We start from the raw sequence: 15,599 nt of genomic DNA, 5'->3' as shown, positions 1-15,599 counted from the left end.
AGTGCTTGTGTAGGAGTGACAAATGATAAAATCGACATAATAGTAGGTAAACTCATTTATGGCTGTGAGGGAGGGCGAGCTACCACCATAGTATTCCTGCCTACGGTTCCGGTATCCTTGTAGTGTCATTGAATTCAGTGCATATTGTCTAAGTAGGGTAACAACAAAGATAGAGGGCTGAAGTTGACTCTTTATTCATTCCAGAAAAAAGGATAATATAAGGGACTTGGCTATCATCATTTGCTAAGCAGTATATGTTCAGGTAGAAGAAGAGGCATATCAAGATGAGTTATCCAGGTAAACTTTTGAAGTGGAATGAGAAGAACTAGATGTTGTTATCGATAAGTGGAAACAAACGGCAATAAAGTCTGTAAGAAATCAAGCATAGCGGATGTCAGAAGTCTTTGAATTTTAGAAGTAGAATCCCAAGCTTGTTTATGGTATTAAGCATTATCGATCGGGCGGGGAGGGGGGGGCGGGGGGCTGAGCAAGGGAAGGAAGGCGGCCACTGCCGAGTGCAGATGGACGTGGCACAGCGACCTCGCGGCCCTAGGTGCCATGCCCCGTTTCTGGGTAGATCCGGGTCCGGCCTTGCCCCTCCCCCTCGCATGGGCATATTGGCTGCTTGAAGGGGCCTTGGGGTGTGTGGGGACCTGAGATGTAGGAGTTATGGAGACTTTGCCCAGACCTTGGCGCAGGACCTCCTCTCACTCACTCGTAGCGTCACTGGGAAGGCAGAGAGGGCCTGCAGCCCAACTATGACAGCTGCTCGGGTGTTGCCCCCAGGAGAGGCCCAGCTGGACCGTGGGGATGTCTGTCTCCCTGTTCCCATCGTCCAGTCCTCTTTACACTGCGCCTCTGTCGGCCCACAGGTTAGCACTAGTGCCCCCCTGGGAATGAGTATTGTGTGACTGCCACCCCCAAGGCCACCCCACATGGGATTTTGGAGGAGATCAAGACCTTTTTCTCTCTGCCTCTGGCTTTAGTTTGCTTTTCTGTGGGCCCTGGGCCAGTTGTCCTGCGGGCTGCAGGCCTGGCACTAGCTCTCCTTCTGGCTGCAGGACTGTGTCCATGCCAGGAAGGAGCATCAGAAGCTGGGGGCTGAGGCGGAGTGGGGCTGCTGGCCAGCCACGAGCACCCCTGCCCAGTCTCCTGCCAGTCCCTGCCCTTGCCTGTAAGCGCTTCTGCTGGGCAGGCAGTTTCCCTAGACACCAGGTGTCTCCTGCCTGCCCATAGCTGGGATGTGGGCCAGGTGAGGGGTGCATAGATACCTAGGACATGTCGAGGGGCCCCGACTCTTGCATTTCTTCTCCAGCCTGAACGTGAGCCACAGAGCCTCTTTGCTATTCAGCAAGAAGGGCTGCCATGGGTCAGAGGCAGTTAAGATTCTCTTCCTTTGGCAGTCTTTTTAATATTTTTTAAAATTCTTAAAATATTTATTGATTTCAGAGAGGAAGGGAAGTGGAGAGTGATAGAAACATGATGAGAGAAACTCATTGAAGGGCTGTCTCCTGCACGCCCCCTACTGGGGATCGAGCCCGCAACCCAGGCATGTGCCCTTGACCGGAATTGAACCCAGGACCCTTCAGACCTCAGGCCGACGCTCTATCCACTGAGCCAAACCGGCTAGGGCTCTTTGGCAGTCTTTGATGAGGGGGGAGAGAGTATCCCTTTGATATATTTTTCACTGGAGTCTGCCAAGGAAACTCCCTGGGGATATTGCTCTGAGTTGCTCTTGGCCTTGGGAGGTTAAAGACCCCACCCCTCCCATTCACCCTGTTGCTTTTCCTTCCTGTGCTCAGGTGCCAGCTGCTTTTCTTAGTCAAGTTGGGAGTGTTCCTGAAGTGTGGGGGACTGAGCCATCGGGGCCCCTGGGCTGTGTACTGGGCTTTGCCATACTTGTGCAGGCCTGTACTCCCTTCTGGGTTTGCTGTGACCACGGCCCAGTCTAGTGTTTTACAGCTGCCATGCTTTGGCTGGGGCCCCAGGGTTCTGGTCCTAACCGGAAGGCCCCTTCCTCCCCTTTCCCATCTCAGGCCATGCCTGTTGGTTGCTTCAGTCCAACTGGGCAGGCAGCAATGCCTACTTTGTCAGAACATGCCCTGCTCCTGCTCAGCCCCCTGGGGTCCCTCGAGCTGTTCTGAAACCTGTGTGACTGAGCAGCCCTGTCACTTGGCTGTGTGCAGCTTGTCCTGTGCCGTGTGGTGTTCATATCATGCTGCACTTATAAATTGTCCTCAGGCCCAGCCGGCGTGGCTCAGTGGTTAAGCGTCGACCTATGAACCAGGAGGTCACGGTTCAATTCCCGGACCGGGCACATGCAGGCTTGATCCCCAGTGTGGGGCATACAGGAGGCAGCCGGTCAATGATTCTCTCTCATCGTTGATCTTTCTATCTCTCTCTCCCTCTCCCTTCCTCTCTGAAATCAATAAAAATTTAAAATAAATAAATAAGTTGTTCTCGGGTTCATTCCCTGTCGTCTCCCTCTATTAAAATAGAGACGCTTTCGAGGGCCGGCCATGTATCTGCCTTGTGTGGCATTATGGGAACTTTTATGTTCCTTGGTGAACTCTGAGCCCTAGAGGCAACAGACATTTTGAACAACTGCCTTGGTGGCACCCCAGGTCCATAGACCTTCCGCTGCCTTTGTTTGTAGCTCTCTGAGCTGAAATCAGCAAGATCCTAGTGGGGGGCACAAGACGGGTTCAGCCCTGAAGGGACAGCAGGGACCAGAGGGCTCCAGGCTCTGCCCCTCTCCGGACCCCATGCTGCTTCCCCTGGCATGGCAGGCCCTGCCCCTTTTAAGTACCCCTTCTCATCCAGTAACACTCACTTTTCTCTCTCCATAGCGACTTCCTGATTCTCCCAGGATTCATAGACTTCATAGCTGATGAGGTGGTGAGTACCTCTTCTGCTGACCCCGGGGAGAGAGGCTGTGCATATGGTGGAAGAGGCTGATTTCTTGCTCAGGGGCAGGAAGAGAAGAGACTTTTCTTGGGAATGTGGTGGATGTAGCCTTTATTGCTGCCAGAGAAGCTGACACAGTGCAATGGGCTGTGCTTATTGTGGCAGAGGCAGCTGCAGGGATTCACGGTATCCTGAGTGGTGGGCCTGGCTCAGAGCCAGAGGGCTCTCTGTCACTGACAGAGCCTGCCATGAGGTTCACAGGGAAGGGAGTGGGCGTGCATGTGGCTGTCTTTTTTTTTTTTTTGTGGCTGTCTTTTTACTGTAAACTGGAAGGATTGGTTTTTTGTCTGAAATGCTGAGCAGGGACATGATAGAAGCCAATAAAATTATGCAGACTTTGAATGACATGGACAGACTTGTTCACAGATCCAGATATACAAGAATTGGCAAGAGGGTTTAAAGAAGTTAGATTTTTGACAAATACAAAGAAACACAGTGCCTTGCTTGCCTGAAGGGCTCAGCTATAAGCCAAGTGAATGAGCAATATCTTTTACCTAATTAACATATGATGAACTCACAGAATCTAGGGGTGTAGTGCTGATAGAAGTAAGTCATTTGACAGAAAAGTTAGATTATTTGCTTGGCTGGCGTGGCTCAGTGGTTGAGTGTCGTCCTATGAACAAAGAGGTCATGGTTTGATTCCCGGTCAGGGCATGTGCCCAGGTTGCGGGCTCAATTCCCAGTGTGGGGCGTGCCGGAGGCAGCCTGTCAATGATTCTCTCTCATCATTGATATTTCTATCTCTCCTTTCCTCTCTGATATCAGTTAAAAAATATTTTTTAAAAGTTAGATTATTTTTAAAAATATATATTTTTATTAAGTTCAGAGAAGAAGGGAGAGGGAGAGAGAGATAGAAACATCAGCGATGAGAGAGAGAATCATTGATTGGCTGCCTCCTGCACGCCCCCCACCGGGGACCAAGCCCACAACCCGGGCATGCGCCCTTGACCGGAATCGAACCTGGGACCCCTCAGTCTGCAGGCCGACGCTCTATCCACTGAGCCAAACCAGCTAGGGCAAAAGTTAGATTATTTTAAGGTGAATTCATACATACTAAAAAACATTCCTCTTGTCGCTGTTAGCAATGTTATTTACTGAGGTCTGATTCTCTTGAAAGGCCAGAGGGCCTAAGTGTGCCTGGCTCGCTTGACCCGGGGGAAGTGTTGGCCCAGCCTGTGTAGCCAGTGCTGACCCAGACAGATTTTTAGGGGGAAATTGGAGCTATTCTGGATATTTGCCTTACGACAGCAATAAGGAAGCCTTCATGGCTCAGCTGTTCAGTTGAACCAAGTTTACCAAGCACCTGGCTTTGTGCCAGACCCTGGGTAGGATTCTAGGGAGAGGGGGACAGAACAGCTCCCTCCCGGCCATCGAGGGTCTCTGTCCTGTGGCCTCTGTCGGGAAGGCTGTGGCTCTTTGGTGGTGTGATGGGAGAGGAGTTCTCTAGTCTCTGGGTCCAGGGCTCTTAACCAGGGTCTATGGATGGACTTCGGGGGCCTGTGAATCTCCAGAAACTATATACCAAAGTCTGTGTCTGAGCGTTTGGGGTCTAGGATCCATAGCTGTTGGCTCAGACCTCATGATCTGGCCCTGCCTACCGTTCATAGGCAGATACCTCCCAGATCTGTACCCGCAGCCCTGACCTTTCCTTGAGCTGCAGTCCCTCAGTCATCTACTTTCCTGGATGCTGAAAGACGCCTTCCCATGCCTCCCCGCTCCCCGTCTTCACATCCTCTGCCTGGACCTGTCAGCGGTCCCCTTGCCGCAGGATTTGTCACTTAGAATCCATTCTCCACATTGGAGCCCGAGTGACCTCTTTAAAATAAGTCAAATGGTGCCTCTCTTCTGCTTGTGACCGCGGCAGTGGCTTTTCATCTCCGAATCTAAGCTGTCCCTGGCTTTCAAGCCACCTGCCTCTCTCGCTTCCCTCTACTCCACTGCCTTTTTCTTTCTTAAATGCATCTCAGGAAGACTGGGAATCAGAGGCTGGAACCACAGTCCCTCAGACTGGGACTGGCTGCTACTTGTCGTCTCCTGAGAAAGGCTTTCCTGACCACCACACCCCTCTTCCCATGGTCACTTTTCCTCTTGCTTTTCTTTGGAGCCTTCATCCTGCCTGAAATGATTTTGTGCATGTGTTGCGTGCTTGTCTTCTACTTCCCAGTGGAGTTTAAACCATGGGAGAGACAGCAGGGGCCTCATCTGCCTTGTTCACTGCTATATCCCCAGGCCCTTCCCAGTGCTGGGTGCATGCAGGAGCTCTGTGAGTGTTTGCTGAGTGAATGATCACACTCTTCACCTGGACTGTGCCTTCATCCTCAGGACCTGACTTCAGCTCTGACTCGGAAGATCACGCTGAAGACGCCCCTGATCTCCTCCCCCATGGACACTGTGACAGAGGCTGACATGGCCATCGCTATGGCTGTGAGTTGGGCACCTGGGTTGGGAGTCCAGGGTTGAGGGGACGGAATAGGAGGAATTGGAGTCAGGGGTGGGGTTTTCAGAGTGTGGAGGGGTGGGCCCCTGGCTCTGACCGTGCTTCCCTCCCACCCCAGCTGATGGGCGGTATTGGTTTCATTCACCACAACTGCACTCCAGAGTTCCAGGCCAATGAGGTGCGGAAGGTGAAGGCAAGTACCAGGCCTACCCCCGGGAAGAAAATGCCACCTGGCGGCCCCCAACTCCCTGGCCGGCCCCGCAGGCTGGTGCATTCCCTAGTTGATTGCTGTGGGGTCTTGTCTGCCCTTCTCCACAGTGTCCAGCCCTTCTCCACAGGGCCCAGCCCTCATTTCCCACTGGCCCCTCACCTCACTCAGGGCCCTGGCCAGGGCACCTTCCCCCCGTGACCAGGCTGGACACCACCTCAGGCTTCCTTTCCCCTGTCACTGCCCACAGAAATTTGAGCAGGGCTTCATCACGGACCCTGTGGTGCTGAACCCCTCGCACACCGTGGGCGACGTGCTGGAGGCCAAGATTCGGCATGGCTTCTCTGGCATCCCCATCACGGAGACCGGCACCATGGGTAGCAAGCTGGTGGGCATTGTCACCTCCCGAGACATCGACTTTCTTGCAGAGAAGGACCACACCGTCTTCCTCGGCGAGGTACCTGTAGGGCAGGGAACGCGTGGCCGGGGCAGAGAGAGGACCCCAAGCTGTCGGTGACAGGGACCAGAGGGAGGTCTGGCTCCCTTCTCTCTCACCTGCCAACCTGCAGGCAAATGTTCCTGGCCCCACAGGTGATGACACCGCGGAATGAGCTGGTGGTGGCTCCAGCAGGTGTGACACTGAAAGAGGCAAATGAGATCCTGCAGCGCAGCAAGAAAGGTAACGGGGAGCAGGCAGAAAACTCAAGACCCGCCCCCAGCCGGGCTTCCTGTACCCGGGCTCCCCCTGCTCCTTCACCGCCGTGCAGGTTGTCCCAGCGAGCAGACGGGGCCTTGGGGAAGGTTTGAATGACCCCAGGCTGGAGCATGAGTCCTGAGGTCCTTTTCTTGGCTTAGGAAAGCCTGCCCCTTGTTCAGCATCTTCACGGTATTGGTTTCCCCAAAAAAGTAGCCCTGAGAAATGTTCATCATGAAAAAAAGGGCTCTGTGGGCTTATAAGTCAGAAAAATGCTCTTTTCTATATTCCCTATCAATGCATAACAAATTGTACATTAGCTTACTAAAGGCTCCGAGAAGCCCTGAAATTAAATCTATTTGACATTGGGGTTGTTGACATAATATTCACTCGGTCCCTGTGGGAGACACTGGGACGTGCTTCCCTGGCCCACACTGGATTGTTCTCTGGGGGTGGAATTGTACAGGGCACATGTTTCTCCTGCAGGACAGCCTCACCTATGTGCCCTGGTTAGGAGTTTTTGACCACTGTGGCCTGTGGCCCAGCAGGTGAGAGGCTGCCAGTGCTCAGGGGCTGCCCACCCCAGCCTGGCCAGGCCCCAGGGCAGGAAGTGCTCCAGGAGCCCACTTGGCTTCAAGGTTCCTTTGCTTCCTGTTCCTGGGGAAGAGGTCCAGGCCCCTAGGAGGGCTTCCTGGGGGGTGCTGTCACCTAGTGGCTGGTTTGGGTATTTCAGTGGCATCTCTGGCGTGGTCCACCCCACTCCCAAGAGGACTCCAGAGGCGGCTCCTTCATCTCACCGCTGCATTCCTCCTCAGGGAAGCTGCCCATTGTCAATGATCGCGACGAGCTGGTGGCCATCATTGCGCGCACCGACCTGAAGAAGAACCGGGACTACCCTCTGGCCTCCAAGGATTCCCATAAGCAGCTGCTGTGCGGGGCAGCTGTGGGCACCCGTGAGGACGACAAATACCGCTTGGACCTGCTCACCCAGGCGGGCGCCGATGTCATAGTGCTGGTACGGGCACCCCCTGGGAGCAGCGGGGTTCCGTACAGTAGAGGCTTAGGGAGATCCAGGTTCGCCTCTGATGAAGCCTGGAGCCACAAGCAGGAGGGCCATCGGTACTGACGGCTAAGGCCAACTGTGGGCCCCTCTGAGGGCCTCTGGGCGACTCACACGTTGAGCTGATGGTTATAGCTCACATTCATGGGGAACCTCCCACCTGTCAGGCCCTGCTCTCAGACCTCTGGTCTCATTCAGCCTTCCCAACAGCCCCCCGAGGTACAGTTACCACACCCCTTGTCAGATGAAGAGAGGGAGGCAGAGGAGGTTAAGTTCTTCACTTGGTGAGTGAGTTGTAGGAACAGGACAGGCCCCAGGCGGCCTTGCTGTGAGGAACAGTCCATCAGTGGGTGTGAAAGAGCTTTGTCTGCTCTGAAACTATACATGAATGGTCTTAGCTTTTGGAGGAAAGCAGGCTCTTTTGAGAATCAGCTGTCAAGTATCTTCCCAGAAAAAAACTAACAAAAAAAAAATTCTCAGAGCATTTTTGTACAATTTTAGGAGTTTGTCCACTCAGAACCCCCTCTCCCAGGGGGGATCCGCAGCCATCATAGCCTAAGCTGCCCCCTTCCCCTCCTCTCAGGACTCATCCCAAGGGAACTCTGAGTATCAGATCGCCATGGTGCACTATATCAAGAAGAAGTACCCCCACCTCCAGCTGATTGGGGGGAATGGTGAGTGTAGAGCCCCCATCACCCCTGGCCCTTGCCTCCTCACCATGTAATTTCCTGTCCTTCCGCATCCCAAGGTGATGGCATATCTACATGGGAGCCTGGGGGCCGAATGAATGGGCTTTGGTCACTGTAGGTGGGGGTGGGGCTGGACTGGGGTCCCAGGGCAGGGCGGGGGCATCCCATCCTCATACTGTTCCTCTTTCCCTGCCACTCCCCACCTTCCCCCAGTGGTGACAGCAGCTCAGGCCAAGAATCTGATTGATGCCGGTGTGGACGGGCTACGTGTGGGCATGGGCTGTGGCTCCATCTGCATCACCCAAGAAGGTGGGTATCAGTAGGAGAAGAGTGACTGCCACTTAGAACACCCCACTGGCCCCCCATAGGCCCTGGGGCCTCACTCTTGTCCCGTGGATACATGCCGAGTGGCTTGCTCTGCCAGGCTCCTTCCTGGGATGGTGGGTTCGGGGGTGACCCAGGCTCAGACTCGGCCTGCCTGGCTCAGTGACCTGGGGGGAGGCAGGTGTAAGATGAGGTTACTGAGAGCTTTAGGTGTGTGCCAGTCTGCTTCTCAGATTCTGCTCAAGGAGACCCAAGCTAGAGGCCTGAGGCTGTTGTGACTACTTCTCTGGCTGGTGCTTGTGGGAGGCTTGCTCACAGTTTGGATTAGCTTCGTGACGAGGCCGATGCCTAAGTCAGGGAGACGGCATGTCCTTAAAGGTCTAAGGAAGTATACGTTATCACCGTGTGCTGCTAGTGAGGGAGGGGTTCCACTCGGTCACAAAGCCCTTTTGCAGGGTAGATACCCAAACACGGAGAGGAGGGGAGTGGGACCCTGACCATGTGTCCCCCTGTGGTTGAGGGGTGTTCCCTGGAGGCTGACGGGTGGGTCCTTGCTTGGCCTGAGGGGATGGACTGGCCCCTCTAGGGAGGGTCATTTCCCTAGAACACTGAGTGATCAGTTTGGGGTTTTCTGCTCAAAACATCTCCCTTTCTGGTCTTCAGAGCCTCTGCTTTTAGGTTTCTACCCTTCACTTTAGCTAACCACTGCGATGAAACGTGGGCCTTCCGTTCAGTCACTCAACAAATATTGAGTACCTGTGTGTCAGGCATTGGTCTCAAACTTGGGATGCAATAGGGATAAAACAAAAGACCCCCTGGAGAAGGCCTCTTCCCTGCCTTATCGGGCCTTGCATCCATCCCTACATACATGCTGGTTCCTTATTCCCATTTGGAACCTCACACTTAAGGACCTTGGACAGTTAACCTTAAACAAGTGCAAGGCAACATCCCGAAGGAGGTCATGATTACCGTAGTAACAGGCTTTGCAAACGAAGCCTCGAAGGGGAACTTGTATATGGAGAGAGGTGAGGCTGGGAGCCACCAGGCCTGAGTGCGCCAGTGTAGGGGTGCAGTACTCCGAAGGCCAGTACGGACCCCTCTCCTATCAGAATGCCCCATAGCGCTGTCGTGGACGGGGTGGTCTGGGTCTTTGGAGTGACAGCCACCCTAGTGTTGTTTGCTGCCACCCGTCTGTCCCTCAGAAGAAACATCGAGGCCCGTCCCTTTTCCTGAGTGGAGGTAGGGCACAGGGAGAAGCGGCCTGTCTCTGGCCCCTCTGTTGCTGTTGACATCTCTGTCTTGCGTCCCCTCCCACAGTGATGGCCTGTGGTCGGCCTCAGGGCACCGCCGTGTACAAGGTGGCGGAGTACGCCCGGCGCTTTGGGGTGCCGGTCATAGCTGACGGTGGCATCCAGACTGTGGGGCAGGTGGTCAAGGCCCTGGCCCTGGGAGCATCCACAGGTGAGGGGTCTGCTGGGGATTGGGCAGCCTGTGAGGGGCTGGGAGCGGGGCTAGAGGCACTGACCCTGCCCCTCCCCCCACCGCAGTGATGATGGGCTCCCTGCTGGCCGCCACCACGGAGGCCCCTGGCGAGTACTTCTTCTCCGATGGGGTGAGGCTCAAGAAGTACCGGGGCATGGGCTCCTTGGATGCCATGGAGAAGAGCAGCAGCAGCCAGAAACGATACTTCAGGTGCCCTGCCCCTGAGCCCTGGTCCCAGGCCCATCAGCCCGCAACCCTTCAAGGGTCCCCACATGCCTTTGACTTCCCGAATAGCACCGAGTCTCCGTATTATATTTCTGGGAACTGAGTCACAGGGCACAAGTAGCGGACCTCCTGACTCGGAACCCATGCTTGCTTATGCTTTAGCCCAGGGTGTGGGGGTTCTTCCGTTGGTGCCCTTGAGAGATGGGGTGAGGTCCCCTGAGCCATGGGCATGGGCTGTCTGGCTTAGTCTCCCTGCCCTCCATACAGTGAGGGGGATAAGGTGAAGATCCCACAGGGCGTATCAGGTTCCATCCAGGACAAAGGCTCCATTCAGAAGTTCGTGCCCTACCTCATAGCAGGGATCCAGCATGGCTGCCAGGATATTGGTGCCCGGAGCCTCTCCGTCCTGCGGTGAGTGCTGTGACTGGGGGCAAGGGGGTGGAAGGTGGGTGGCACCTGGGAGGCTCTTGGCTCCCCCACCCCTGCTTCCTTCCTCTCCCTGCCTCTCCCTCCTCCCTCCCCTCTTCCCTTGGTGCCCTGACCTGCCCCAACAACCTGCCTGCAGGTCCATGATGTACTCAGGAGAGCTCAAGTTTGAGAAGCGGACCATGTCGGCTCAGATCGAGGGTGGTGTCCACGGCCTCCACTCGTAAGTCCGGTGGCCTCCTTGCCCCAGCTGCTGGCACTGGGTCGGGCAGGTGGGACCGTGGTTCAGAGGCTGAGCTGAGGTTTCAGGGGCCCCATGGACCATCTCCACCAGGGATGGTTATTGCTGCAGGATGTCTCCATCACCCTCTCCTACAGGGCCCAACCCACCCTTGAGCCCTGTCCTTGAGCCCTTAGGCAGACAGGCCCCTCCCCTCTCCTTGGGCCGCTCCTCCTAGGCTCCCATCCCTTGCTTCATTACAAGCTTGGTGGCTGGTGGCAGGAGCTGGCAGTGTTGGGCTTTTGCTGGTGGCAGGCAGGTATAGGCTAGGGATGAGTCCTCTGGCGGGAGAAGCAGAGAGACAGCTGCCAGGGCCAGCGCTGGGGCGACCGTGGGTGGGGGCAGTGCTAGTCAGCAGCAGCAGTAGCAGGCATGTGGCCCCGCCTGGTCGAGAGGGCCTGTCCCCCCAGGCATAGGCGGGCATCTAACCTCTGTCTCTTTCTGCCCCATCCTCCCGTAGCTATACCTTTCTGCCGTGTAAGTAACTGCGCTGCCCGGGCAAGCGTAGAGTAGAGCAGGGGCACTTTGGGTGGGACCTGGGCTTGGGGTGGGAGGGGGGCACTGCATTGGGGGCGGCCCTGGGGTGTAATCATGGGACATGGACCCTAGGACTAACACCGTGGTGGGGGCAGCCAGCAGTGGCCCCTCCTCCAGCAGAATCTGTAGTACAGTGCGATGTCCCTGACCACAGGCCCGAGGCTGCCCGCCTTGGGCTGGACCCAGTGACCACAAGGGGCCTGGGCCACTGGATGTGAAGGGTTGGGATGGAGACGTGGGCAGCAGAGGTTCAGTGTGGTCAGGGCCATGCCTTCCTGATGCTCCACCCCAGCACTGAGGACAGTCTGCTCAGCTCTGACCGTAGCCTGAAGGAGCATGGCTGTCTCTGGGCCTGGGAGGACAGAGGCACGGGGCCTGCTCTCTCCCCGCCCCCATGGCTGAGAGGCGGGAGCTTCTGCAGTTCACTGCCTCTCTTTCATCTGGGGGGCTGCCTGGCACCCCCGGGCCTAGGCAGGGGCATCTGGGAAGGGAGCAGGGTCCACATGCCCACTTTCAGTGCCCCTCCTGCCTTGTCCCCACAGTTACGAGAAGCGGCTGTACTGAGGACGGTGGTGGAAGCTGTGGTGGAGGCCGAGGTGGCAGAGAGGGTACGCCCCAGGGTCCCCCTTTAGGCACAGCCTCCCTCCATAACTGAGTGGTCCACAGATTTGCACTATGGGGCCCAGTTCCTTTCAAGGGAGAGAGCAGGGGAGGCTCGGAGGGTCTGCGAGCCCCTGCTGGGCATCCCCTGCAACGTCAGGATGCTCCTGGGGCCTGGCTGCCCTGGGAGCGCCCCCACCGGGTTCCCCCTTCTTCAGCCCTCCCTCCCCCCGAGCCCACCAACCTGGGCTCTCAGGCCTTGCGCCTGCCTCAGGTTTTCTCACTGCAGTCTGCTCCGGCCTGGCTCCCTCCCCTGGGGCAGGTGGCCCCTCCTGGCTTCTCCTATAGGGTTCCTTCCTCCCCACCCCTCACCCCAGAAATGGTGCTCTCCTGGCCCTGCCTCTGGCTCCTTCCTGGGCTACTGCCCTCTCAGCCGTGGGGTACTTCTGGGCTCCTAACCTAGGCCAAAGGGAGGTCTCTGCCCCCTTCCCCTGGCCCTAGGCCTCCTGCTCCTCAGGCCGCTCTCTCTTCCGCTGCCCTGGGGAGGAGGCAGCCGATCATTTTTGACTCACCACCATCCCCAGGTGGACCAAGCCTGCCCTCTCCTCTCAGCTGCAGTTGAAGGCTTTAAGTTTGCACACTCTGCGTCACAGTTATGTTGTATATGAAATAATCTGAATAAATCGAGAGATTACAATGTCTCTGCTGTCCTGTCTTTGTCCCTTGTCCACTGAGCAGTTGACCCCCATCCTGATGGTGAGCTGGAGCCCAGAGTCCCATCAGAACCAGGCTCGGGGGGGCAGGCCCAGCCTCCCCAGGAAGGTGCTGAGGGCACTGAGGTACTACTCCAGGGGGTGTGGTACAGGTGGGCCATAGTGGGAGGCCTCCCAGACCCGCTGCCAGCTGGCCAGCAGCTTGCGCAGGCAGGCAGTATTGCAGAGGGGAACCTCATCCGAGGCTGCCAGAAAGCACCCATCACAGCCTCGTAAAGCCAAATGGTTCAGCCTGGCACAAGTGGGATTAGAACATGGCTGTGGCCCTGACCCCCAGGCCTAGGGCCTCGGTCTCATCAGCGGAGGCACACCTGTGGGGACCAGGTGGAGGGGGTGAGCTCCCACTGTTCGTGTGCAGCTCATGACCCACCTCCCAGCCTCAAACCCCTTCTGGTGGGACAGTCCGACACATGGACTGCTGAACGTCCCTGGCTGTCCCGGGACAGTCACATGGTCTCCCTCTGACTCTGTTGTTACAATTGGGCAGTGGTCACACAACTGTCCTCCCAAGGTACAGACACCATTCAGGACAGAAGCAAGGAAGGTGGCCTGGGATACTCTTGTGCTGGGCATGAGCAGAGGGTGCAGAAGGCCCTTGTTCCTAGTGAGGACCCGGAAGCATTCCCATGGCTGTGTTGTAGGCAGCAGGAATGGCAGGAACGGCACCAGGTGTTAGACCCGTAGGATCAGACCAGACCTGGCTCAGCAACCTCGGTACTTGAGTTCTGGCTAGGAAAGAATTCAGAGCCAAGACCCAAACTCTAAGAGACCATTCATTTATAAAATATAGAGGTAGAAGAGTAATTCATAGAAGAAATGGGCTTAGGGAACAAGTTATAGAGCAAAGGAAGGGCCCTTGGAGCTTGGGAGTGAGGAAAGTGATGATAATGAGCCTGGGAGGAGGGGAGAGGGAAGGAAAATGCGCTGGCGTGCTCCCACTGCGTCCTGGGGTCATCCATCAATGCGGCAGTCCTGACGTCAGCCATGGCACTGCTTGTCTGGTTTTGCTGCTTTTCTGGGCCTGGAGCTGAAATACCACTGAGGCCTCTATGGAGGAAAGGTCAGGGGGTCCAAACCGCAAGACCAGCGATATGCTAGGGGAGGAAAGTCACCCTGGGGATGAGGTCCCACCCTACAGGTGTCCTTTGGGAGGCACCCAGGTCTTTCTGCCCTGGTGACCTTCTCTACCTGGCCCATCATCCTTGCTCTGCTCATGTCTGACTGCCTACCACAGCGGCCTCCCGGCCATACTTGGCATGCCATGCCCGTACCTGCCCTCCTTCAGGCCCTTCCTGAAAGGGCCACTTGGTCTGGGGCCAGCCTTTCACTGTGGCACTTTCCAGCTTTGTGGCATCATCAGGGATGAGAAGGAAAAGGCTGGATGGCAGGACTGCTGGGTGGGGTCAGAGCTGGTTCAACCACTGTTCCAGGAGTTGTTGCAGAGTGACTGGGTCATTGAGTCCTCAGAGGCTTGTGCCCTGGAGTCTGTGGCCTCCGTGAGCTTCTAGAGCCCAACCTGACCCAGCCGGGTGGGAGAAGGATGCCTGGAGACCAGGGGATAGGAAAAGATAAGAGGGGGTGGACCAAAGTGATGCCATGTTTCATGGTTTGCCTTGCACGTTGGTTACCAAAACCGTGCAGGAAGCAGCTTGACCAACAGCTGAGATGGAAGAGATCTAAGGGTTTTTAGAGAAATGCCATGTCACTCAGCATCAGGGATGCGAGCGATTCAAAGAGAGAATTCTTTTGAACTAGACCTAATTGGCCAGTTAGAGCCAGCCAATAGAATGGCTTGCCTTGCATTGATAGCCGTCCAGTAACTTGAGGTATGTTAGCATTCATTCGGCCTTCCCAGAGGAAGTTTAAACATAGTGATCCTCAGACTTCGGTGTGTCCGATTCCCTTGGAGAGCCCAAACAAACCCAGAGGCCCAGGCCCCCTGGAGCAGGGTGGGGTCTGGGCCTCGCAATTGTCCCTCGGCCTCCGGTGACTCTGATACATACCAAAGTTTGAGTATCACTCTTTTAGAGAACATTTGAACCTCCAGCGACATGAGACTCTTTCCAAAGCGTGTGCCCTAAGAAATGAATTTCAGATGACACAGCCCTCCCTCATGGTGCATTGTGGGGATGATGGGAGAGAATGTATGGAAGGTCATAGGTGCTCAGTCTCATCGTGTCCTGTTTGGCCTCCCCTTCCCCAGAGAATAGCTGCTGGAGATGAATACATGCCAGGCTGGACCCAGACAACACCCTCATTCTGGGCTGTAAATTCAGCTGTAGTGGGGGAGGCCCGGTGGAACAAAGGGTAAGGAGGGCACATCAGGTGGACATTCAGAGGCAGTCCAGAGCCACATTTGGGACAGATGCAGATCACAGACCCCATGGTGAGTAGAATGTGTCCACCTGGACTTCAGCCTGGCTTGTGTGGCCCAGGTGCCCGCTCACTCTCACCCCTGTCACCCTCACCCAGCACTGAGCCGTTCAGATTGCCCATCACCAGGATGTTGAAGATGTGGCTCTGCAGGTGCCAGGCCACGCCCAGCTCCTGGCTCGTGAGCAGTGACATCTACGCAAAAGTGCAGCCACCCAGGGGGAGGGCGTGCAGCACCAGCAGGCGGCTAGCCAGTGCCCTCGGCTACAGCAACTCCAGCACCCGGCAGCCTGCCCCAGCAGTGGCTCAGTTCATTCTCCACGCCAGCTCTCCATGCCAGCATGTCAGAGCCACCGGCCAGGTAGAGCTACAGGTACTTGGCTTGCAGGAGCAGAAGGAGCAGCTTGGGATCCTGAGAGGGCGGGCTTGCAGAACAGGTGGGTGGTGATGGGAGAAGGCCAGGCTGTTGCACGCTGGGAGGACAGACACAGGAGAAACATCACTTCACTCCAGCCCCGAACTTT

The 15,599-nt window shown here is 56.2% G+C and overlaps 1 protein-coding gene across 1 annotated transcript in view; it reads left to right on the top strand.

Annotated features, from left to right (window-relative positions):
* Window positions 1-12,630, top strand: part of IMPDH1 (inosine monophosphate dehydrogenase 1) — a 16,670-nt gene extending 4,040 nt beyond the window's left edge. The window contains exons 2-14 of the mRNA XM_014448600.2: window positions 2,850-2,898; window positions 5,290-5,391; window positions 5,523-5,597; window positions 5,863-6,069; window positions 6,204-6,291; window positions 7,122-7,321; window positions 7,950-8,040; window positions 8,269-8,364; window positions 9,697-9,840; window positions 9,927-10,071; window positions 10,354-10,497; window positions 10,652-10,735; window positions 11,872-12,630. Coding sequence (XP_014304086.1) covers window positions 2,850-2,898; window positions 5,290-5,391; window positions 5,523-5,597; window positions 5,863-6,069; window positions 6,204-6,291; window positions 7,122-7,321; window positions 7,950-8,040; window positions 8,269-8,364; window positions 9,697-9,840; window positions 9,927-10,071; window positions 10,354-10,497; window positions 10,652-10,735; window positions 11,872-11,893 — 1,447 coding nt within the window. The 3' untranslated portion in view covers window positions 11,894-12,630. The remainder of the gene's footprint in view (window positions 1-2,849; window positions 2,899-5,289; window positions 5,392-5,522; window positions 5,598-5,862; window positions 6,070-6,203; window positions 6,292-7,121; window positions 7,322-7,949; window positions 8,041-8,268; window positions 8,365-9,696; window positions 9,841-9,926; window positions 10,072-10,353; window positions 10,498-10,651; window positions 10,736-11,871) is intronic.
* Window positions 12,631-15,599: the final 2,969 nt, after the last annotated feature.

This window comes from Myotis lucifugus, unplaced genomic scaffold (assembly GCF_000147115.1).
Source record: "Myotis lucifugus unplaced genomic scaffold, Myoluc2.0 scaffold_878, whole genome shotgun sequence".
Classification (NCBI taxonomy): domain Eukaryota; kingdom Metazoa; phylum Chordata; class Mammalia; order Chiroptera; family Vespertilionidae; genus Myotis; species Myotis lucifugus.
The sequence above is the reverse complement of the archived record's forward strand: the minus strand, read 5'-3'. Positions and strand labels throughout refer to the sequence as shown.